At 51.5% G+C, this 24467-nt stretch overlaps 1 protein-coding gene across 1 annotated transcript in view; it reads left to right on the top strand.

The window, feature by feature from the left end:
- The first annotated feature begins 8193 nt into the window (after positions 1 to 8193).
- Positions 8194 to 24467, top strand: part of LOC149393446 (glutathione S-transferase DHAR2-like) — a 49387-nt gene continuing 33113 nt past the window's right edge. The window contains exons 1-2 of the mRNA XM_089618033.1: positions 8194 to 8364; positions 9289 to 9397. Coding sequence (XP_089474159.1) covers positions 8194 to 8364; positions 9289 to 9397 — 280 coding nt within the window. The remainder of the gene's footprint in view (positions 8365 to 9288; positions 9398 to 24467) is intronic.

A 24467-nucleotide genomic window follows, 5' to 3' on the forward strand; every position in this document is an offset into this window, starting at 1 on the left:
TTGGAGAAGCGGCGAGGTTATTCCGTCACGAGCTATACAACGATCTAGTCAAAGACAACCTCAATGATCCAAGCGTCTTGAAGAGGCCGGAATACGTTTTAAAACGCTATGGAAATATCACCGAAGAAGATTGGATAAAATTTGTTGAGTATAGACGTTCCGATATGTTCAAAAAATCATCGGACAATGGGAAAGAAATAGCGAGGAAGAACGTGTACAAATCTAGAACCGGCCGCAATGGATATCGAAAACTTGATCAACAAAAGGTTAGATTTACATGTTTTATTTTGTTGTCCATGTTTCATAATATTTATTAATTAATTTGTGGTATTGCTTGATAATAGTACGAGGAAACGGGTGAATGGCCTACAAAAGAGGTATTATGGGTTGAGTCGAGAATGAAGGGAAAATCATCTCAAGAAGTTACGGATGAGTCTATGGAAAGTGTCTTGCAATCTAAGGAACATCCCGGTCGTGTTCGTGGGCAATCTAAATACTCGTCAAGTTGCAATTCCGTATCTCGTCGGTCAAACTCGAGTGACGAGGTAACTAAGTTACGTCGAGAAATGTGTGAGTTAAAATCTTTCATTATGAAAGCCTTAACTCAAAATGGTTTGAGTCTCAAAGATGCTAATGACGAGTTGCCTAGTGTCCTACGTCCCACAAATGAAGAGGAAAATATTGGTGTTGATGAAGAGATGCCTAAGGGTGATGATGTAGAGATGGCTAAGGGCGGTGATGAAGACATGGCTAAAGATGGTGATGAAGACAAGGCTAATGAAGTAACGTCTTTAGGTAATTTTTAATTTTTTAATACAACTAAAAAAGTCAAATATTTTTATATATATTTTTTAATAACATTAGTGAATTTATTAGATAAACAATCTCAACATGAAGTTGCCGACAAACCCGATAGTGTTCGAGCAAGTTGCTCAATGAATCCAACCACGCCGGTGACACCGTGTTCGGATGAAAGCATAGAATGCATTCTCCTCCTTGATGATTTCATGAATGGAGGCACGATTCATGTAGCAAACGGGCGAGCGTACATGAATGCCGAACACGTTCATTTTTCATCTTTGGAGGATGTAAACGTTCGAGTGAGCATTGCGACGGCTTTGATTAAGAAAGCTTTTTTGCCGATTCCCACCGATGAAGCCAAGACTATTGAAGAAGCCGTAGGGGGCTTCGTTAAGTGGCCAAAGAGATTAATAGAAACTGAAATTGCAAAAGAGAGTCGCGGCCCGGTGGTCACACAAGTGTTGAAGGTCGGTGGTGGTAGTGAACCTAGCGCCGATGACGATAAGAAGATTTCATATACGTTGATTAATCCAAAGTTTCGATTGCTCGCCCAACATGCCAACCGAGTAATGTTACAGAAAGGGGATGCAATCAATGTCAAAGTTTGTGCAAGTATCGCCGTAGAGCGTATTCCGGTGATGTTTGACGATGTTAAAGAATTCCTTACATACGAGGAAATAGGCGCGTCATGCATAACGGTTTACATGGGGTAAATATTTCTTTTATATTCTTTTTCTTATATCAATATACAATATTTCATTTTATTAACTAATCCAATAATTGTTTTTCGTAGTTATCTACAATCCATATTAGACAAAAATAAGCGGAGTGAAGTAATGTGTTTTGTTGAAGCGGGTTTGAGTTGCTACCTCCAAACCAACAACGATGAGGCCCATTTATCCGAACGCGTCAAGCAAATCGGGAAAATAGTACGAAATTGCAAACCAAAACAACTAGTTTTGATGCCGTACAATTTAAATGAACATTGGATGCTTGTTGTCTTCGATCTTTGGAAAGATCAAGCGATGTTCTTCGATCCGTTGAAAAATAAAATCCCATTGGATTTAAGGATGTTGATAAAGAGGTAAATTAATTACATGTTATTTGAAATATTTCATTTCCACTAATGCTTCTTTTCTATTTTTTTTTTTTGGCGTATAAGGATTTTTTCGGATTTCAAGCTTCACAATCAAGAAGCCCGAAGTAACGGTCAATCAACCTTAATCACAAATGCCTCGGCTCCCAAACAAATCGGAAACACGGAATGCGGGTATTATGTTTTAAGTTATATGCGTGATATTGTTGGAGTTGGTATAGATAAATTACAAATGAAGAAATCATATACACCGGATAACTTAGAGAGAGTTCGAGAAGAGTGGCTGTTATACGTACAAACTTTTATAGAATGTAAATATTAGTTTGATTTTGGATATATATTTGGTTTTGGATGTTATGTATATATTTTGGATGTTATGGATGTATTTGGATTTTTTGGATATATATTTTGCTTTGGATATATTTAATTTTCAGGTTTTTAATTGGAAAACAAAAAAATAGCTCTCAGGTACAATTTGGCCGCGGCGTGTAATCATTACGCCGCGGCAAAGTTTCATGGGATTCATCTCGCCGCAGCCAAAGGTATTCCTTGCCGCGGCGAGAATTTTTAAAAAAACATAATTCTTGTTCGCCGCGGCCATGTATGTCATTGGCCGCGGCGAACTATTCCACAACGGTATGTCTGTACCGTTGTGAAAGATCACGCCGCGGCGAGTACATACCGTTGCCGCGGCGAGAAACGGAAATCAACATAATTCTTGTTCGCCGCGGCCATGTATGTCATTGGCCGCGACGAACTATTCCACAACGGTACGTCTGTATCGTTGTGGAAGATCACGCCGCGGCGAGTACGTAACGTTGTCGCGGCGCGTTTCGGAAATCAACATAATTCTTGTTCGCCGCGGCCATGTATGTCATTGGCCGCGGCGAACTATTGCACAATGGTACGGTGTACCGTTGTGGAAGATCACGCCGTGGCGAAATCATTACGTGGCCGCGGCGAGTTTTAAAAAAAATTGATTCATTTTTCACAACGGGACCGTCCCGTTGTGGAAACGTGGAGGTTTCCACAACGATACTGTACCGTTGTGGAATCCCTAAGATTCCACAACGGTACGAGTACCGTTGTGGAATCATTACACAGCGGAGGATTCCACAACGGTACAGAACCGTTGTGGAATCCACTGTTTGTAGTAGTGTAAATTATATGTTGGACATCTAAGTTCAAGCGGTGAACTAAAACTTGGTCGATGATTGATTCAAGCCTAGATAGCTGGATCCAAAATCATGTATGTGGAACAACAAGTAAATGTTGATCACTTGGTGGGAGCATTATGCACTTTTGATAAGTGTACGGCTAGATTTTGATCCAATGATTCATGCTTAACTACAAAATAGGAAAAATAAGATTTGTATTCAATATCCAATGGTTCATGCTTAACTACAGAATAAGAAAGAATATATGAGAATAAGGAAACCCTACTGGCTTCCTAAAATATCTGAATCCTACCACTATAAATAGGAGTCATAGATAACACAAAAGATATACGTGTAATAACTATTGGAGTTGAAATTTTCGCCCCACACTCTCTCTCTCTCTTTCTCTCTCTAAGTGGCCGAACTTTCTCTCTCTCTCTCTCTCTCTCTCTCTCTCTCTCTCTCTCTCCCCTTTGGAACTCGTGATTCCAATCCCAAAAATACGACACGACTCGAACTCCTAAATCGGTAGTCGCTGTGAGAAAACGAGTGTGCCCACACTATTTTCTTATTTTATCCGGAGATTATGACTTGGAAGATTACAGTATCCTCCTTAGAGATCCAAACAACGAGAGTCATGTCGTTGTTCCCGAAAACTAAAGCTTGAAGATCGAGTGGTTGGAACACAGAACTGGATCTTGAAGAACTCGATTGAATTTTCTATAGCAGATTGACAAACACGTGAGTAATCTGATAAATTTTATTTTAAATCAGCTGCTTGTGCTGCTCTCAAGTTTATACTATTTGTTATCGGCCCGTCGAGGTCCGACGACGCGATCGACGTTTCGGGCGGCCGGACAAGCTCACCCGGCTGATGGCCGGCTCAATTCACTCGGCCATTGGCCGGCCCAAGCAATTCACTCGGCCAATGGCCGAGTGAGCCCTCAACTGGCCCATCATGCTCACTCGGCCAATGGCCGAGTGAATCTCAGCCGGCCCATCGAGTTCGCTCGGCCAATGGCCGAGTGAATCTCAGCCGGCCCATCGAGATTCACTCGGCCAATGCCCGAGTGAGCCCTCAGCCGGCACATCATGCTCACTCGGCCATTGGCTGAGTGAATCTCAGCCGGCCCATCGAGATTCACTCGGCCAATGGCCGAGTGAATCCCCTGCCGGCCCAACCAATTCACTCGGCCGATGGCCGAGTGAACCCTCTCTCGGCCTAAGCCTTTCACTCGGCCAACGGCCGAGTGAATCTCACCCGGCGGCCAACACTTCACTCGGCCATCGGTCCACCGAGTCTCACCCGGCCGAGGGCCGACTCAACCTCACTCGGCCAAGGGACCTTCAAAACGTTACTTGGTCGCCTATAAATACGAAGCTCGATCCCTCGAGACAGGTAATCCGAATTTGAGTACTGAAACGCTGTCGAACTCGTACCTCGCTCGTTTCTCTCAAGTCTCGGCCTCTAAACACCTAAACCCTCTACATTCTACCTCAACCCTGCTAATGTTGAGTGTCGGAGAGTTAAGCAGAGGAAACCCCTATGTTTCCCCTTTGTAGTTCACGTATCCTCTATTGCTTTTCAGGTATCGAGACGAGGTGAGCTTCATCGATAGGTAAGGGACGACTTGGGATACCAAGTCCGACACGCTCGAGCCGGAGTGAGACCACTTGGTCTGGCCTCGGGTCTAACCACTTTGGCCTCCTAAATAGTTGTCCGAAAATGAGCGACAACACTATTCAATTAGAAAATTAGATCATATTGATGATCGTATAATTAATTAGCTAGATAGCGTAATTTGTTATGTTCTGCACGGTTATAGGGATGTCAATTCCCAATAAGTGGTATCAGAGCTAGTTGTTTTTGCTTAATTGTTTGATCCGTTCATGCTTGTAAATTATGTTAATTTGAATAAAATTATATTTGATTATTTTTTTTTCGTTCGATTCGATATATGAATATGCGAATTATTTTCGGTGTTGATCGTAGATTATTTGATTCTTGCTTTCTAGAATTTTAGTACACCCGAAATTCAATGAGTATAGGTTTTATGTAATTTATTTTTAGGAAAATAATACTATTGTTTTGTAATCCGACGAGCGACGTAATATGATCACAATGATCGGCGATAAACGGACCAACACTGACAAAGCAGGACGAGACTGGAGGAGGGCCTTGCTGGCCGCAAAACAGCCCCACCATGACGGTGGGGCTGCTGGAAAAAGGCAGACAACACGCCCGCATGTGCCCTTCGGGGCTGTTTCACGTCGTCCTCGTGGGGTGCTCCTCCGATGCAGGCCCAGCCTTGCCGTGGCTGGCAAGGGCTGTGGGATTAGGCCCGGAAGTCCGGTGGGCCCATGGGCCCACTGTTTTTTTAAAATAAAAATAAAAAAATAATTTTTTTTAAGTTTTATTTAATTGTCTTACGGGGTGGGATCTAATGATTTTAGTTAAAAACATAGAAAAATAAATAATTTGATATTGATTTATTTTTCAATGTGACATAGATATAGGCCCAAAACCGAATCCATGAGCCAATAGTATTAGGCTTATCTTGTTTTATTTATTTATTAAAGAATATAATAGGACACGATCTAACCGAAACAAACCTTTCTTGCATTTTGAATTCTTGTATATTTAATTGCGTTACCATGTTTGTTTGCTATAACTTAGAACTTGTTTCGTGGGTTGTTTTCTTTCATGGGCTTTATTCTTTAAAACATCTAATTGAATTATGATAGTTTAAATGAATAAGTGGAACGGATTGGGGAGGTTTTTCACCAAGCCGATAAGAGGCTAAGTGGGGGGTTCTTAAGAAGACCTAGTGTCTCACCTACCCTACTGGCAGCTTTCTCGTGAAGGGATGCGGCTAGGTTAATCAAGAATAGTTGTTACGATACCTAATAGCTAAGCTATATCGAAACCTTGTAATTAAAGGGTAGCTTAGAAACACTTGGACTTATAATATGATTTAGTAAACTTAAGTGCATAATCTAGGTTAAAGCTAATGCTAGTGAATTAAAATAGTAAAGTATATTTCAAGAGGCGGCCGGACACGGCCCTTCGTCGGGGAGAGAGCGACCTTGGGGGACGATGGGGCCGATAGCCGAAGCGCCCGCCGGACAATCCGTCAAAGAGCGGCCTCGCCCCGCCAAGCGCCGAGTGCGGATCTTAGAGAGCGCCTGACGGCGCAGAGAAACTCTCGAGGGGAGGATCTCCGCCAAAGGCTCAACTCTCGAAGGGACGCGCTCCCCGCCACAACTCTCGGCCGACCTCAGGCCAATGTCGGGGACCAGGCATCCAACGAGCGTAAACAGGCAACTCCCGCGGTCCCGGTAGTCAGCCCCGCTAACGGGCTCGACATGGTGACTATGATTCAAAGCCTCCAGAATCAAAACACCGAGATGAGGGAATCGGGGAGGCAAAGGCCTTACGGAGGGATCGAGGAGTCATACTCTCCCTTCGCCGCTCAAATCCTCGCGCAGCCTTGCGTGGGGAACTTCAAAATACCGTCCATTCCCCCTTACGACGGGCGAACGGACCCAAACTTCCACGTCCAACACTACGAGACATGGATGACAATGCAAGGACAGTCGGACGCGACCCTCTGTCAAGCCTTCAGCCTGACCCTTACGGGGTCGGGATTTGAGTGGTTCCGAAGCTTGAGACCGGGAAGCATCCCGTCCTTCCGGGCCTTGCGAGAGGCTTTCCTTGCCCGTTTCGCCACACTCGTGGCGCAAAAGAAGTCAAAGACCTACCTCCTGTCTATCCGGCAGGGGAGGGACGAGACCTTGAGACAATACCTCGCGCGCTTCACCGAGGAGTCTCATAAGGTCGAAGGGTTCGACGACAAGGACGCCATCACGGCGATCACCAAGGGGGCTCGCATGAGCGACTTCCTCAAATCTATTTTCAGAAAGGTCCCGCGGGACATGGCAGAGCTAATGTCGAGAGCCCGCACCTACATGGGGATCAAGGACTACCTCGACGGCCGAGACAGCTGGAAGTCGGGGGGACAAGGCGGTCATCACCGCGACGATCAAGACGGAGATCGTCCCGACCCTCGAAAGAGGAGGAACAAGGGAAACCAGGCCCCTAACAGTCGTTCCCTCCCTGGGCCGAGGCCCCCGCACGTCGATAGCTTCCGAAAGTTTTCGGTGTTTACCCCCCTGAACACTCCGCAAGAGCGGATCCTAGCTTTGCACCGCGACAAGCTAGGAAGCCCCGCTCCACTCACAAAGGATCCCGCGAAGCGGGATCGAAGCAAGTTCTGCGAGTACCACCAAGATCATGGGCATCTGACGTCTGAATGTTACCAACTCAAGCGTTAGATCGAGGCCCTGATTCAAGACGGGAAATTGAAAGAGTACGTCCTTAGAACGATCGGGACGGTCGCGGCACACGGAGAGCGCCCACGGCAAGAAAGGAAAGGTCCAACGATAGTGACCGTTACAGACCGAGCAGCAATCGAAGAACCTGAGAGCTCACAGCTGCATGCCGTGGGCTCAATCATGGGCGGCCCGGAGTTTGGAGATTCGAGCATGCAGAGGAAGAAGTATGTGCGGGAAGTTTCCCAAGGGAAAATAGCGCACTACATCAACCATACATACGAGGCTCCTCCTCCTTCCCCATTCGAGTCCATGTTCTTCACCGGCCAAGAGGCGGTGCGAGTTCTACACCCGCACAACGACACAATAGTCGTCTCTGCCCCGGTCGCCAACAACCTCGTCCGGAGAATCCTAATCGACAATGGAAGCTCCGCCGATATAATCTTCAAGTCGGCGTTGAACAGGATGAAGCTATCCGGGATGAGACCGACCCCGATCTCGACCCCACTCTTCGGCTTCTCTGGGGAGAGGGTCATGACGGAGGGCACCATCGACCTCCCGGTTACCTTTGGGACACCGGGGGGGATCGAGGTCACCCACATTGTGTCGTTTCTGGTCGTGGACCAACCTTCGGCGTATAATATCATCATCGGCCGCCCGACCCTCAATCGGTTGAAGGCCATTACGTCCACCTACCACTTGATGATGAAGTTCCCGACTGATAAGGGGATAGCCGTGATATTGGGAGACCAATCGATGGCAAGGATGTGCTACATCCAGGGCGTGGACGGGAAAGGAAAAGGAAAGATGGTGAACACCATCTTTCAGCTCGGAGACAAGCTCCCGTGCAAGATAGAGGAAGGAGGCACCTTCGGAGAACTGGATCAAAGGGACGATGTCAAGCGTCGGAAAGTGGAGACACTGGACGACCTCGTCCCCATCGTGTTGGACGACGCCAAGCCTGACCAAGTAGTCAAGGTAGGTGCCCAACTCCCCTCCAAAGTCCGAACCCAGCTCGCCACCTTCCTCCACGAGTTCAAGGACGTCTTCGCGTGGACACACGCCGACATGCCGGGGATCGACCCCGAAATAATGGTTCACCGTCTCAACGACGATAAGAGAGTGGCCGAGCGCGTTCAACCGCGACGGGCGTTCAGCGGGGAGAGGTACCAAGCCATTGGAGAAGAAGTTGACAAACTTCTCGCCGCCAACTTCATCAGGGAGGCGGAACACCCCAAATGGGTGTCCAATGTAGTGATGGTCAAGAAGCCGAACGGGAAGTGGCGGATTTGTATCGATTACAAAGATCTCGACAAGGCCTGCCCGAAAGACAACGTCCTTCTCCCGAGGATCGAGCAACTTCTGGACGCCACGGCGGGCCACGAGTTGCTAAGCTTCATGGACGCCTACTAGGGCTACGACCAGATCCGCATGCACGAGCCGGATCAGATCAAGACCACCTTTGTTACGAACCGCGGGCTCTACTGCTACAAGGTCATGCCCTTCGGCCTCAAAAACGTGGGAGCGACGTATCAAAGGTTGGTGAACCGAATGTTCGCCAATCAAATTGGCAAAACTATGGAGGTCTACATGGACGATATGCTTGTCAAAAGCCTCAAGGCCTGCGACCACGTTCGAGACCTTAGGGAAATGTTTACAATATTGCGGCGCTACAAGATGAAGCTCAACCCCAATAAGTGCGCTTTTGGGGTTGACTCTGGAAAATTCCTGGGCTACATGGTTAGCCGCCGCGGGATTGAGGCAAATCCCGAGAAGATTAGGGCGATCTTAGAGATGAGGTCGCCGCGGAAAGTGAAAGAAGTGCAGAGTTTGACGGGAAGGATCGCCGCCCTGACGCGATTCGTTTCCAAGGCAACTGATAAGTGCCAACCATTTTTTAAGGCCCTAAAGAAGACCGACGGATTCGTGTGGACCGAGGAATGCGAGGAGGCGTTCAGCGAGATGAAGGCCTACTTCAGCTCCCCCCCGTTCCTCGCAAAACCAAAGGATGGTGAGACCTTGTCTATCTATCTCGCGGTGACCGATAGGGCCGTGAGCGCAGTTCTTGTACGCGAAGAAGACAAGGTGCAATGGCCGGTTTACTATGTCAGCAAGGCGCTTCTCGACGCCGAAACTCGATACCCAGAAATCGAGAAATTGTCCCTCGCCCTCGTCACGAGTGCGAGGAAGCTTTGCCCCTACTTTCAAGCGCACCCGATCGTGGTGCGTACGAGACACCCCATCGATAAGGCCCCACAAAAAGGGACCTCGTCTCGAATGGCCATATGGTCCCAAGAGCTGGGCGAATATGGGCTCGAGTTTCAGGCGAGAACTGCCATCAAGGGCCAGGCCCTCGCCGACTTCGTAGCCGAATTCACAAGCGCACCCTCAACTAACAAGGGAGACAAGGGAAACGAGAACGAGGAAGACAAGGAGGACGACCACGATGGGTCATCGAAGAAGAGGACCAACGACCCGATAGGGCCGGTCTGGGACTTGCACGTGGATGGCGCGTCAAACGCCCGGGGGGCTGGCGCCGGCGTTGTGCTCACAAATCCCGATAGGGAAAAACTGAGATACGCCCTGCGGTTCGAGTTCAAGGCTTCCAACAACGAGGCAGAGTACAAGGCTCTGATCGTTGGCTTGGAGCTGGCAAACAAGCTGGGCGTCCAAAACCTGCGCATCCACTACGACTCGCAGTTGAACATGATCGCGTACTTGTCAAAGACCCAAAAGAATCTAGAGGACTTGTCATGGTTCGAGGTAGTCCAAGTTCCCCGAGAGGCGAACATCGACGCCGAGGCCCTAGCACGCCTTCCGTCTAGGATAGACGAGGAGGGGGAAGGCAGCGTCCCGATAGAAGTGTTGACTCGACCCTACGTCTCGAGAGGCGACGTATGGGTAGTTGATGGAACTCCGCCTCCCTCGTGGATGACGCCGCTCGTGGAATTCCTTAAGCGAGGAGTCGTCCCCGAAGACAAAGAAGAGGCCAGAAAGCTGAGAAGCTTGGCGCCGAAATACACAATGAGGGAGACAACTTGTTCAAAAGAGGCTACTCCATGCCCCTTCTCCGTTGCCTGACTGAAGTCGAGGCGAAGAAAGCGCTCCATGATGTGCACGAAGGGGTGTGCGGAAACCATTGTTACTTGTCGTTTTCGGGACACCGAAAATTCAAAAACGATTCAAGGCCGGCCGAGCTTTGCCGGCCGGAGGCCCAACGGGCCCCGGCCCACCAGGCCCGAGCGCCCTGACGCACCAACAGCCCGGCACGGCCGGCGCGCGCGCACCTGCGCCCCCGGCCCTGAGGCCCCCGACCTAATTGGCCTCAGCGCGCCCTAGCGCGCTCCCGCGCCCCGGCCTCCCGACCCTAGCGCGCTCCCGCGCCCCCGGCCTCCGGGCCCGCGCGCGCTCCCGCGCCCCGGCCTCCCGGCCCGCACGCGCCCCGGTACCCCAGCCGAGCACCCTTGCTGCCTCGGCCTTGTGCCCCTGCCGCCTCGGCCGGGTGTCCCTGCCGCCTCGGCCGGGTGCCCCTGCTGCCCCGGCCGAGCATCCCTGCTGCCCCGGCCGAGCACCCCTGCTGCCTCGGCCGGGTGTCCCTGCCGCCTCGGCCGGGTGTCCCTGCCGCCTCGGCCGGGTGCCCCTGCTGCCCCGGCCGAGCATCCCTGCTACCCCGGCCGAGCGCCCCTGCTGCCTCGGCCGGGTGTCCCTGCCGCCTCGGCCGGGCGCCCTTGCTGCCCCGGCCGAGCGCCCCTGCTGCCCCGGCCGAGCGCCCCTGCTGCCTCGGCCGGGTACCCCTGCCGCCCCGGTCGAGCATCCTTGCCGCCTCGACCGGGCACGCCTGCTGCCGGGCACGCCGCGCCCTCCCAGGCGTGAAGCCTCGCGCGCCCTGCTCCCGGCCACCCTGCCACCCGGTGGGCCTCAAGGGGCCGGCCCAAGGCCTCTCTCCACAACTATAAATACCCCCCCCCCCTTGGGGAAGGAAAAAGGGTCCACAACTTTCATTCCAACAATACTTCTCTCTCGAGAATTCTCTCTCGTGCTCTTCTGATATTCCAAGAGCGCGCACTCCTCCTCCCTCGGCTCAGAAACACGAGGATGTTGGAATCGATCTAGGGTTTCAGAAAATAATTAACGCTTAGGTAAGCGGCGGAATTTTAAAATTTTCTTTTACAAGTAAAAATGGTTTTTACTAACCTAGACAAAGAGCAAGTACATATAAATAAAAACCATAATGAGCATAGAAGTTTACTAACCTTTCTTGAAGCTTGAACTTTGAGAAGCTTTTGGAAAGTTTGCAACGCTCGTCTCTCCTCGCAGCACGTCTCTCTTTCTTTCCTCGGCACCTCGAGCAACCACGAAAGTTTCTATCACTAAATCGCTAGAAATAAAGGAATCGGTGAGTGGACACTTTTAAACACTACGACTTAAGAACGAGTCTTGAAGTCGCAGAGCTAAACTCTAGGTCAAATGAGGACCTAGGTGCCAAAACAATAAAACGAAATTGACTAGAGAGAGAGAGGAGAGGGGCGGCCACAAGTTCTAGAGAGAGAGACTCTCAATCTCTAACTTATGTGGAATGAATGAAATGAGAAGAATAAGGCTCCTATTTATAGGAGAGGCTTTACCTTCAATAAGGTAGTTTCCTCTTCTTTAGAATATCACATATTCATGAGGAAATAATCCTTATTTCCTTTTCTCATTTTGGGCGCGTAAGCCTTGCCATCTAGAAGCAAATTTGTTTCCTATTTTGCTTGCCTTGGCCGCCCATGTCATACTCTCCTAGAGGAAATTTGTTTCCCCTTTTTCTTTTGGCAAGTATCTTCATACATTAATGCACAAAATAAACTCTCTTTCACACTAAGGGCTGCACGAAATTTGGTCTCCCATTCACTTGGGTTGGACGGCCAAAAGCCTTCTAGAAAGGCTTTCTAGGTTTTCTTTTAATTGTTCATGACAACATAAGAAAAGCCCATTAAGAGTTTTCTAGTAAAATTCTATGAAATGAAATTAATTCACAAGGCCCAATAAACATGTTATGGCCGTGTGATATAATATGTCATCATATGACATTGTCAAAAAATTTATTGACATTCATTTCATGCCATGTCCAAAAAGGCAAAATTACCCTTTCGATAATTTTCGTTATTGTTTTGACTTAGCTTCCAGTTTAACTATTCCTAATCGATGTGATTCGTGACAGTGACCTCATGGACCTAAATGAACAAAGCTTGAGCTAAACACTTGGACTCAAAAGTTCACAAACCTTTTCCAAGTTTAGCTTAATGCCAACTGACTCCACTAAAGAGTTGACACTGAAAATCTCTCGGTTCAAATGAATTTATTTTCTACTCAAGAATTCAACCTAATTATGATGAGCGGATCCACTGAATATTATATGTGTTTACCCTTCATGAATATCATCAGCTAGTCGGGATTTACAAAATTACCATTTTACCCTTCTAGCTGTTATTTCCTCAACTCCTTTGTCGCTTGTGAATAAGTTAGAAACAATGTATTGACGAGGAGCTAACAAGTCACATTGTTTCATCCAAAAGAGTCAAGACTCAACTTGGACACTGGCCAGTTCATTTATTCACACTCCAAGGAACAAAGCATGAGGTGATATACATTGCATTTCAGCAATCTTGTACATGAATTCCATATCTATGAGAACTTCACAAAGTTACTCATGACATTCTCACAACTTAGTACTTCACCAATAGGCCCTGTTCGGAATCACATAGTGAGTCCGAACTCTGACTTTCTCAAATGAGAATACTAAGGTGTGAAATGACATGTCTCATTTCAGGATTAAGGTAAGCACGATGCAATTCATACATAGTGACTTCGAGACATAAGAGGTTAAATGGTTTGTTCTTATCTTGTCTCTAGAAGTGCACTGGTCAATTCAGTACCTTCGGAAGATACCTAGATGAAGTATAGAGTCTCCAACTCTCAATGCCTCATAACCAGACATCATAGATTCTTCTAACAATCATACTGAGGTCAATAGTCCTTTGACCCTTAGATTGCGAATATATCGTTTTAAGCAAACTACGAAGAGTTTGTTCATGCAAATCTACATTTGACTCTTTGTAAGTTCTTTGGTTTGTTTATGGACTAAAAGTCTAAGGTTTTATCATAAAGCTTCAGACAAGGAAGTTTGAATGAACGTTTCAACTTTTATTAATAAATTAGCAGTTACAACAAGAGTCTTCGTAAGACTATATGACATCAAATGTACATAAATACACACTACAACTCTTCTTGTGGGCACCATTGACAACAGAGGACCCCCCTCCACGAGAGGGAGCGCGCTCCTCTTCTGTGACCCGAGCTTCTGCGGTACACACCGCTCTCCTGCTTCTTGGCCCTTGAGCGAGAACTCCGAGCTGCGAGCAAGCGACCCCTCTAAAGTCTTCACTAGAAGCTACGAGCCGGGTCCTACTCTAAAGCCTTTGATTCCCAAAGCCTCCGAGCCCAAGATAGCCCCCATTACACAAATTGAACTACGTTCTGACCTGATCCCGATTAAAGGGTACGTAGGCAGCCAACCCTTGGCACGGTCACACCCCCCAAAACACACCTCAAGGTCTAGAGGGTGCAGCTCGGTCTACGAGCTCCCACTTTTTGGCCCGGGCGCGGTCACTTGGTCCAGCCTTGGATCAAACCGCCCGAGGTATCTAATCGTTGTTCTTTTTCGTTTGACAACATTTTGGCGCTAGAAGGAAGGGACTTCCCGACTTACACGGCCCGAAATCCCTTCTACAGCTCGACCCCTTTCTTCTCGACTTGAGATCGAAGCCGGTCCGTCGAAAACAAAAGCAATATCGGTCTCCTCTCAAGAAGAGACCTCCCGACGTTCAGCTCATGACTGGCTCGGTCAAAGACTCGGCGAGTAAGGCGTGTGGCTCGAAGCTCACGCCCCCATACCGCCGGGCTGGATCTTAGAGATCGGCTTACCGCCCAACGGAACGACCGTGGCGAAGACCTCCGGGAGAGGCTGAGCGCTCGTAAGGGTCACAACCCTACGGCCCCAATCATTGGGGACCCCCGCACGGCTCAAGGGTCGAACGACAGGCGACATGTGACTCCTACTGAACAAGGAGTGACCCCCAACACTGGCCTCGACGTCGTCACCATGATTCACAATCTTCGTAACGAGGTGCGTGACTTGCGTGAAGGCGGCTTGGCCGGTGATACATACGGGGTCGTGGAAGAACATTCCTCTCCCTTTACCGCCCAAATCCTTGCTGAGGTGTGCACGGGAAACTTCAAACTCCCGAATCTCCCTCCATACAATGGGAAAACTGATCCCACGTATCACATCCAGCATTACGAAACTTGGATGATGATGCAGGGCATCTCACCTGGGGCTCTATGCCAAGCTTTTAGTCTTACCCTCACCTGGGGCTCTACATCCATCATCGAGGGCTTGCGCACCGGAGACTTATTAAAGTCCTTCGTGGGCAGAGTCCCTTCTACGATGGCCGAGTTAATGAACCGAGCCAAAACCTGTATGGGGGTAGAAGATTACCTCGACGGCCGCAGGAGCAGCAGCCAAAGCTCCCGCCGTCGGGACGAGTCCGGCAACGAGCCTGGAAACCCCCGTAAGAGGATAAACAAGGGAGGTAAAGCTATCGATAGCCGACCCCCTACGTCTCAAAAGCCGCGTCTTGCGAGCAATTTTAGAGACTACTCGGGTTACACTCCCTTGAACGCCCCGGTAGAGCAAATCTACGCTGTGGCGCGTGACAAGTTCGTCGCTCCGGCTCCGATAAGCGGCAACCTTGCATCTCGCGACCGGTCCCGCTATTGTGAGTTCCACCGAGATTATGGTCACACGACCGCTCAATGCTTCCATCTTAGGAAACAAATTGAGACGTTAATCTAGAAGGGAGAGCTCAAGGAGTTTGTCCTTCGCTTGGTAGGAGCGGCAGCCCCCACCGACAACAGGCCACAGCCTGAAAAAGGTGGAGGGACCAATGCAAACACCGACCGCACAGCGGTCACAGCTACGACTGATGCACAACTCCACGTCGTCACCACCATACTAGGTGGCTTGCAAGACGGGGACTCGGCCCGGCAAAGGAAAAAGCTCCTCAGAGCTGCCTCTCAAGAAGGCCTTGCCGGGCAGGTTAACCTCACCTACGAGGAACCTCCGTCCGTACCTCACGAGACGATACAATTCACCAATGAAGAGGCCAAGCGAGTTGTGCACCCGCACAATGACGCTATAGTCCTCAAGGCCCAGGTGGCCAAAAACTTGGTGAAAAGAGTTCTTATTGATAACGACAACGCAGCCGATATAATCTTTAAGACCACCCTCGAGCGCATGAAGCTCGGGGGGCTCCGCCCTGTCCCGACTCAGACGCCCCTGTTTGGGTTCACAGGAGAAAAGGTCATGACTGAAGGAATCATTGATTTACCAGTCACCTTCGGAACTGCCGGAGGCATCGAAGTCGTTCACATGGTCCCCTTTCTTGTGGTCGACCAGGAGTCGCCCTATAATGTTATCGTTGGGCGACCCACGTTGAACAAACTAAGGGCTATTACGTCCACTTATCACCTACTAGTGAAATTCCCCACCGAAGAGGGAATTGGCGTCATGGACGGTGATCAGACCCAGGCGAGGATATGCTACGTCCAAGGCGTGGACGGCAAGCCCGCTGAAAAAAGGGTTAACACGATCTACCAACTGGATGACGACTACCCGTGTGATCAAAAAGATGCACGGCAACTCGGGGAGTTAGACCCCCGCGACGATATCGAGAGGTTGAAAGTTGACACCCTCGATGATCTCACTTCGATCGTTCTCGACGAAGCTAAACCTGACCAGGTAGTAAAGATCGGTGCACAACTCCCTCTCGCCATCAAAACTCAACTCGCGTCCTTCCTTCGGGAGTTTAAGGATGTCTTTGCGTGGACACATGCAGACATGCCCGACATAGACCCCGATGTGATTGTGCACCGATTGAATGACGATAAAACCATCGCTGAAAAGGTACAAGCTAGACGGGCGTTCAACCCCGAACGATACCTAGCAATAAACGAGGAAGTCGAAAAACTTCTTTCCGCTGGTTTCATCCGAGAAGCCAAGTACCCAAAGTGGGTGGCCAATGTGGTCATGGTCAAAAAGCCCAACGGGAAGTGGCTCATTTGCATAGATTACAAAGATCTTAACAAAGCCTGCTCGAAAGATTGCTTTCCACTCCCACGCATCGAACAACTGGTCGACGCCACGGCAGGACATGAACTCCTAAGTTTCATGGACGCCTACTCGGGCTATAACCAGATACGAATGCACGAGCCCGATCAGATCAAGACAACCTTTGTCACTGATCGCGGCCTCTACTGCTACAAGGTCATGCCTTTCGGCCTTAAGAATGCAGGAGCTACTTACCAACGATTGGTAAACCGGATTTTTGCCGACCTAATCGGCAAGACCATGGAAGTATACGTGGACGACATGCTCGTTAAAAGCCTGTTGGCCACCAACCACGTAGACAACCTGAGGGAAATGTTCTTAATCCTCCGCCGGTACAAAATGAAGCTCAACCCCAACAAATGTGTGTTCGGGGTCGAGCCCGGGAAGTTCCTAGGCTACATAGTTAGCCGTCGAGGTATCGAAGCGAACCCCGAGAAAATCAAGGCACTCCTTGACATGAAGTCCCCGCGACGTGTCAAGGAAGTCCAAAGTCTGACCGGTCGGATTGCCGCCCTAGCGCGTTTTGTGGCCAAAGCAACCGACAAGTGTCAACCGTTCTTCAAAGCAATTAAGAAGACAGACGGCTTTGAATGGACGGACGAGTGCGAAAAGGCCTTTCAAGAAATGAAGGCCTACTTCGGGAAACCTCCGTTCCTCTCCAAGCCAAAAGAAGGCGAGACGCTTTACATCTACCTCGCCGTCTCCGAACGAGCTGTGAGCGCTGTGCTGATCCGTGAAGAAGATAGGGCTCAATGGCCCATCTTCTACGTAAGCAAAGCCCTACTTGACGCCAAAACGCGTTATACAGACATAGAGAAGCTCTCTCTTCCTCTCCTCGTAGCCGCCAAAAAGCTACGCCTATACTTCCAGGCTCACCCAATCGGTAAGGCTCTTCAAAAGGGAACATTGACTCACATGGCGATCTGGTCCCAAGAATTGAGCGAGTACGGGATTGAGTTTCATCCGAGGCCGGCAATAAAGGCTCAAGCCTTAGCTGATTTCGTGGCAGAATTCTCCTACACTCCCGACATGGGAAGAGCAAAAGACGGCTCGACCGACGACTTGTCGGCTCGAAAGAGAAAGGTCGACCCTACGGGTCCTATCTGGGAACTACACGTAGACGGAGCATCTAATGCCCAAGGAGCAGGCGCCGGCGTGATTCTGACAAACCCCGACCGGGAAAAGTTACGCTACGCCCTCCACTATGGATTCCAGGCCTCCAACAATGAGGCCGAGTACGAAGCCCTCATCGTAGGGCTAGAGCTCGCTCAACAGCTCAACGTACAAAATTTACGAATACACTGTGACTCGCAGTTAATCGTAAATCAGGTTAAAGGCGACTACGTTGCCAAAGAACCTAACATGGTCGCCTACTTGGCAAAGGCAAATGCCAAGCTAGACGCCTTCTCCTGGTTCGAGATCGTCCAGATCCCACGAGAAGAGAACTCCGAGGCAGACGCCTTAGCTCGCCTCGGATCCGGTATCGCCGAAGACGGGTTGGGAACCATCCCAATCGAGTCTCTCTCGCGACCATCCGTCTCACGCAACGAGGTGGGAACGATTGAGAGCGCCACTCATCCAACTTGGATGACCCCGCTCACGGACTTCTTGCGAAGATGGGTACTTCCCGAAGACCGCAAAGAAGCCGAAAGGCTAGAAGCCGTCGCATCCAAATACGTGTTGAGAGGCGAAGCCTTATACAAGCGCGGGTATTCAACCCCGCTGCTCCGATGTCTCAACAGCGTCGAGTCGACCAAGGTCCTCCGCGAGATCCACGAAGGCCTCTGTGGAAACCACGCCGCTGGAAGGTCCCTCGCGCTCAAAACGCTTCGACAAGGCTATTTCTGGCCAACGATGAAAAAAGACGCATACGACTGGGCGAGAAAGTGCGACAAGTGTCAACGTTTCTCCAACATTCCACGACAGCCGCCATCTCCCCTAAGTAGCATCGTTGTTCCACGCCCCTTCGAAAAATGGGGCGTAGATATTATCGGCAAGCTTCCCAAAGGCCCAAGACAATATGAATACGCCATCGTCGTTATTGACTACTTCACCAAGTGGGTCGAAGCCGAGCCTCTGGCCAGGATTACCGAGGCCAACACTACGAACTTCATCTGGAAGTCCATAATATGCCGACACGGCATCCCCGCGTCAATCGTGACCGATAACGGCGCACAGTTCGAAAACACGAGGGTTAGAGAGATTTGCGCCCAACTAGGGATAAGCAAGACATTCTCATCCCCGCGACATCCACAGGCTAATGGCCAAGTGGAAGCCGTCAACAAGACGATTAAGAGCAACCTCAAGAAAAAGCTCGAAGCCAAAAAAGGCGCCTGGGCTGAAGAACTGCCTTTCATCCTATGGGCCTATCGAACGACCGTTCGAAATGCCACCGGAGAGACCCCCTTTCTCCCTAGCTTTTGGGGTTGAAGAGGTGGTCCCCGTGGAAGTAGAAGTCCCCACCTATCGGGTTGACACTTTCGACGAAAAAGAAAATGAGGAAGCCATGCGCCTCGAATTGGATCTAATCGACGAGAAAAGATCCGAGGCTCTCACCAGACTCGCTGCACAAAAACGAAAGGTCGAGAGATACTACAACGCCAAAGTCAAAAGGCGGATCTTCGCCGTCGGCAACCTTGTACTTAGACGCGTGTTCCAGAACACCCAAGTGCAAGGCGCCGGAGTCCTAGGCCCAAATTGGGAAGGACCGTATAGAGTCCGACAAGTCATACACGACGGGACCTACTACATCGAGCACACGGACGGAACTCCAATCTGGCACCCGTGGAACGCCGAACACTTGAGGCAGTACCACCAATGATCAAGTCCCCCCCATTATTGCTCTGATTTCCCTTATTCAATAAAGGCCTATGTGCCACTGTTCAAGGATGTTACCTGTTAGCAAAAATCTATAAAAAATAAAGTTTGCGGTCTCTTTTACCCACTTTAAAAAAAAGAAGTTTTTAGTCATCATGGCACGGCCTGTAAACTAAAAACTTGGGGGGCTAAGGGGTCCTGCGACGTATAAAAATTCACGGCAAAAAAAAAAAGAGGTAAAAACCTTAAGCTCCCCACTTCCGGGATGAGGCTTAGGTCGACCTAACTCGGCGAGCTCGGTCGCTCACCAGAGCAAGCTCAACGAGGCCGCATCGAGTCGAGCTCGCTCCTCGAGCCCAGTTCGCTCCTCAAGTCGAGTTCGCTCCTTGAGTCGAGCTCAAGTTCGCTCCTCAAGTCGAGTTCGCTCCTTGAGTCGAGCTCAAGTTCGCTCTTCGAGACGAGCTCGCTCCTCCAGTTGAGCTCGCTCCTCGAGCGCAGTTCGCTCCTCAAGTCGAGTTCGCTCCATGAGTCGGGCTCAAGTTCGCTCTTCGAGACGAGCTCGCTCCTCCAGTCGAGCTCGCTCCTCGAAGCTCAAGTTCGCTCCTCAAGTCGAGTTCGCTCCTTGAGTCGAGCTAAAGTTCGCTCCTCAAGTCGAGTTCGCTCCTTGAGTCGAGCTCAAGTTCGCTCTTCGAGACGAGCTCGCTCCTCCAGTCGAGCTCGCTCCTCGAAGCTCAAGTTCGCTCCTCAAGTCGAGTTCAATCCTTGAGTCGAGCTCAATTTCGCTCCTCAAGTCGAGTTCGCTCCTTGAGTCGAGCTCAAGTTCGCTCTTCGAAACGAGCTCGCTCCTCCAGTCGAGCTCGCTCCTCGAGCTCAAGTTCGCTCCTCAAGTCGAGTTCGCTCCTTTAGTCGAGCTCAAGTTCACTTTTCGAGACGAGCTCGCTCCTCCAGTCGAGCTCGCTCCTCGAGCGCAGTTCGCTCCTCAAGTCGAGTTCGCTCCTTGAGTCGAGCTCAAGTTCGCTCTTCGAGACGAGCTCGCTCCTCCTGTCGAGCTCGCTCCTCGAGCGCAGTTCGCTCGTCAAGTCGAGTTCGCTCCTTGAGTCGAGCTCAAGTTTGCTCCTCAAGTCGAGTTCGCTCCTTGAGATGAGCTCAAGTTCGCTCTTCGAGACGAGCTCGCTCCTCTAGTCGAGCTCGCTCCTCGAGCGAAGTTCGCTCCTCAAGTCGAGTTCGCTCCTTGAGTCGAGCTCAAGTTCGCTCCTCAAGTCGAGTTCGCTCCTTGAGTCGAGCTCAAGTTCGCTCTTCGAGACGAGCTCGCTCCTCCAGTCGAGCTCGCTCCTCGGGCTCAAGTTCGCCCGTCAAGTCGAGTTCGCTCCTTGAGTCGAGCTCAAGTTCGCTCTTCGAGACGAGCTCGCTCCTCGAGTCGAGCTCGCTCCTCGAGCTCAAGTTCGCTCCTTAAGTCCGGTTCGCTCCTCAAGTCGAGATCGCTCCTTGAGTCGAGCTCAAGTTCGCTCCTCAAGTCGAATCCGCTCCTTGAGTCGAGCTCAAGTTCGCTCTTCGAGACGAGCTCTCTCCTCCAGTCGAGCTCGCTCCTCGAGCTCAAGTTCTCTCCTCAAGTCGAGTTCGCTCCTTGGGTCGAGCTCGAATTCGCCCGTCGAGACGAGCTCGCTCCTCAAGTCGAGCTCGCCCCTCAAGTCGAGCTCGCTCCTCAAGACGAGCTCGCTCCTTAAGTCCGGTTCGCCCCTCGAGTCGAGCTCGCTCCTCGGGACGGGCTCCGAGTCCGCAAAGTCGACTGGCACTCGCGCCAAACCTACGCATCTCCAGGAGTCGAGCTCGCTCCTCGGATCGAGCTCGCTCCTTGAGTCGAGCTCGCCCCTCAAATCGAGCTCGCTCCTTGAGTCTAGCTCTCTCCTCGAATCGAGCTCGCCCTTCGAGTCGAGCCCCGAGTCTACGAGTCGATTGATACTCCTCGTGCCGACTCTTCAAAAGAACAAAAGACGCCGGCCTAATCCGGCGCAACCGCGTTCGCTCACCTCAGGGTGAGCGGGCCCAAAAGACGTCGGCCTAACCTGACGCACAAGGCCTAAGTCCCCCACGGGGGCACAAACTTAGGAAGCTCGGACCCCGACGGCCCTTCGTGCATATGGGTTCGAGTAAAACGTCGGCCTTCCCGGCGTGCCGTAAGACGCGTAAAGGCGCAGGTGAAAGAAGTCTTCCGAGACGCATGGAAGTCGCGTAAAGGCGCTGCCTCAAACACGAAAAGTCCAAATTTGAGCCAAACTAAGGTTCGCTAGCCTTAGGGCACGAACACCAAAAGACGCCGGCCTAACCCGGCGCATGTGGTTTGAGTAAAAGACGCCGGCCTAACCCGGCTCAACCGCGTTCGCTCACTCCAGGGTGAGCGAGCCCAAAAAGACGTCGGCCTAACCCGACGCACCCGCGTTCGCTCACTCCAGGGTGAACGGGCCCAAAAAAGACGCCGGCCTAACCCGGGGCACCCATGTTCCGACGCTCAAGGACGCGAACACCTAAAAAGATGCCGGCCTAACTCGGCGCACCCATGTTCCGACGCTCAAGGGCGCGAACACCTAAAAAGACGCCGGCCTAACCCGGCGCACCCATGTTCCGACGCTCAAGGGCGCGAACACCTAAAAAGACGTCGGCCTAACCCGGCGCACCCATGTTCCGACGCTCAAGGGCGCGAACACCTAAAAAGACGCCGGCCTAACCCGACGCACCCATGTTCCGACGCTCAAGGGCGCGAACACCTAAAAAGACGCCGGCCTAACCCGACGCACCCATGTTCCGACGCTTAAGGGCGCGAACACCTAAAAATACGCCGGCCTAACCCGGCGCACCCATGTTCCGACGCTCAAGGGCGCGAACACCTAAAAAGACGCCGGCCTAACCCGGCGCACCCATGTTCCGACGCTCAAGGGCGCGAACACCTGAAGAGACGCCGGCCTAACCCGGCGCACCGATGTTCCGACGCTCCAGGGCGCGAACACTAAAAATACGTCGGCCTAAACCCGACGCAAAGCGCGTTCGCTTGCTTCAGGGCACGAACCCAAAGACGCCGGCCTAACCCGGCGAGCTCGGTCGCTCAAACAGCGCGAGCTCGAAGACGCCGGCCTAACCCGGCGAGCTCGGTCGCTTAAAAGCACGGGCTCCAAAAGACGCCGGCCCAACCCGACGCGACTTGTACGTCCAGTCGCCAATGGCATGGATGCAAAGCCCCCGGGGACTACCCGGTACGACCTCTTCGATTGCCGAAAGGCACGAAGCGAAGTCACTGGGCCACGATAAGCCCACAAAGAAGGCACATGCGAGTAAAAAAGTGCTCGAAAAATGAGATATGCATTCAACATGAAAGCAACAAAAATGTCTCATAAATAAAAAGAGCCACGGCTCTGATGAACACGTGCTGAACAAAAGTGCGTGAAAAGTAAATCCTAGAAAAGGAAAAGAAACAAAGCGCTAAACATATGCGCTGGAAAAGAAAGCCATCTCGGCTCAAGGAGCACCCTCGTCAACAGAGGGAACAAGGTGTCGAAGAAGTCAAAAGTGACCCCCCGGGCCTCGTTCTCGGCCGCGGTCGCGTCTCGACATTCCACTGCTCCGGCACGACGGGCTTCCTCGATCCATATGTCGTAGTCATCCTGCAAGTCGGACGCTCTCCGCTCCGCTTCAGCAATCCGGGACGAGAGTCGAGCGTTTTCCTCCGCCAGAGTGTCGCGCTCGCGCTCCGTCCTAACTCGCGCCGCCTCACTCGAAGTAAGCTGGCGGTGCGACGTCTCCAAGGCGTCGGATCGAGAGTCCAGTTGCCTCCGAAGGTCGGTAACCTCAGTGCGAAAAATCTCCGCTGATCGGGTCGCCACCACGCCAGCTCGCCGCTCTTCAGTGAGCTCGCCCGCCATCTTGGTCACTGACAGTTGGGATCCGTCGCGCTGGCCTTGTGCGATCTGGAGTTCCACCCTGGCCTCACGGAGCTGGTCTCGAAGCACCTCGGTCTCCGCCCCCAGGTGCGAACCTCGCTCGACCTGAGCCAACCTAACCTTCGTCCGGGCGAGCTCCTCCTGGGATGCCCCTAAGCGCCGGATGAAGTCATGCAAAATCCTGTCACTTCGCACGGCCCTTGCATACGCCTGCGACGACAAAGAAGCAAAGGTTAAAACTAAAAACCTACGCTTACAATAAAAGCAGAAGTACTGACCCTCTGAGCGTCGGTAACACCCGCCTGGAAGAAGGCGATGTCGCCCTTCGACACCACGCCTTTCCACCATGATAGTGGGGATCCCTCGAGGTGGCGAAAACAGTCCCCTCGGGCCTCTATCACCTCCAGCTCCACCGCCGAGTTCGCCGTCTTGGGTTCGGAACGCTCGTCGGGAGGCGCCGATGTCGAAGCTCGATTCAAAGAAGCCCGAGAATCCGGTTCAACTAGACCGGCAGTCTCGACGAGCTCTCCCTTTGCCCTGCGGTCAGCGACCCTAGAGCGAATCTCCGCCATTGACTCGGGGTCCCGAGAAGCGAGGGCCTGCCTCCTAGCTCGCCTCCTTGCGGCTACACAAAACAAAGCACAAAGGTCAGGTTCCTGTCAAAACAACAAGTTTTACAAAACCATAAAAGATACCTCGGGAAGCAGGAACGACTGATTGAGCCTCGGGGCTCGGGGGCCTGCTCGCCCGGAGCGCCTCCTCGGTGCCTGGAGCAAAGGGCGGGAACCACCCGATGAGCGCCATCAGCTCGGGGGAACGGAACCGCTCGCCAGCCTTGCGGGCTTCCGACATCCCCGATATTTCTCTCACAAAGGGGAGCTCCGCTGCCCCCTCGTCCGCTGGAAAGTCGGCCATGCGGCCGAAATGAAGGGGCGCCTCGCCAAAAGCGTCTGAGGTGACCCACACCCACGCCCGGCGGCTAGGCGGGTCACAATCTTCGACCAGCCTCACGTTGCCCCGAGCACGGGCCATATGAAATCCCGGCTGCCCCGGCGCCGGGAAGACGGCGACCAGGTTACGGAAGTCGTCCACGGTCATGGCACGCTGCGTCTGGCAGTGCCACTCCA

This window comes from Urtica dioica, chromosome 6, assembly GCF_054948205.1.
Source record: "Urtica dioica subsp. dioica isolate 48M chromosome 6, U.dioica_male_clone48M_v1_H2, whole genome shotgun sequence".
Taxonomy (NCBI): Eukaryota; Viridiplantae; Streptophyta; class Magnoliopsida; order Rosales; family Urticaceae; genus Urtica; species Urtica dioica.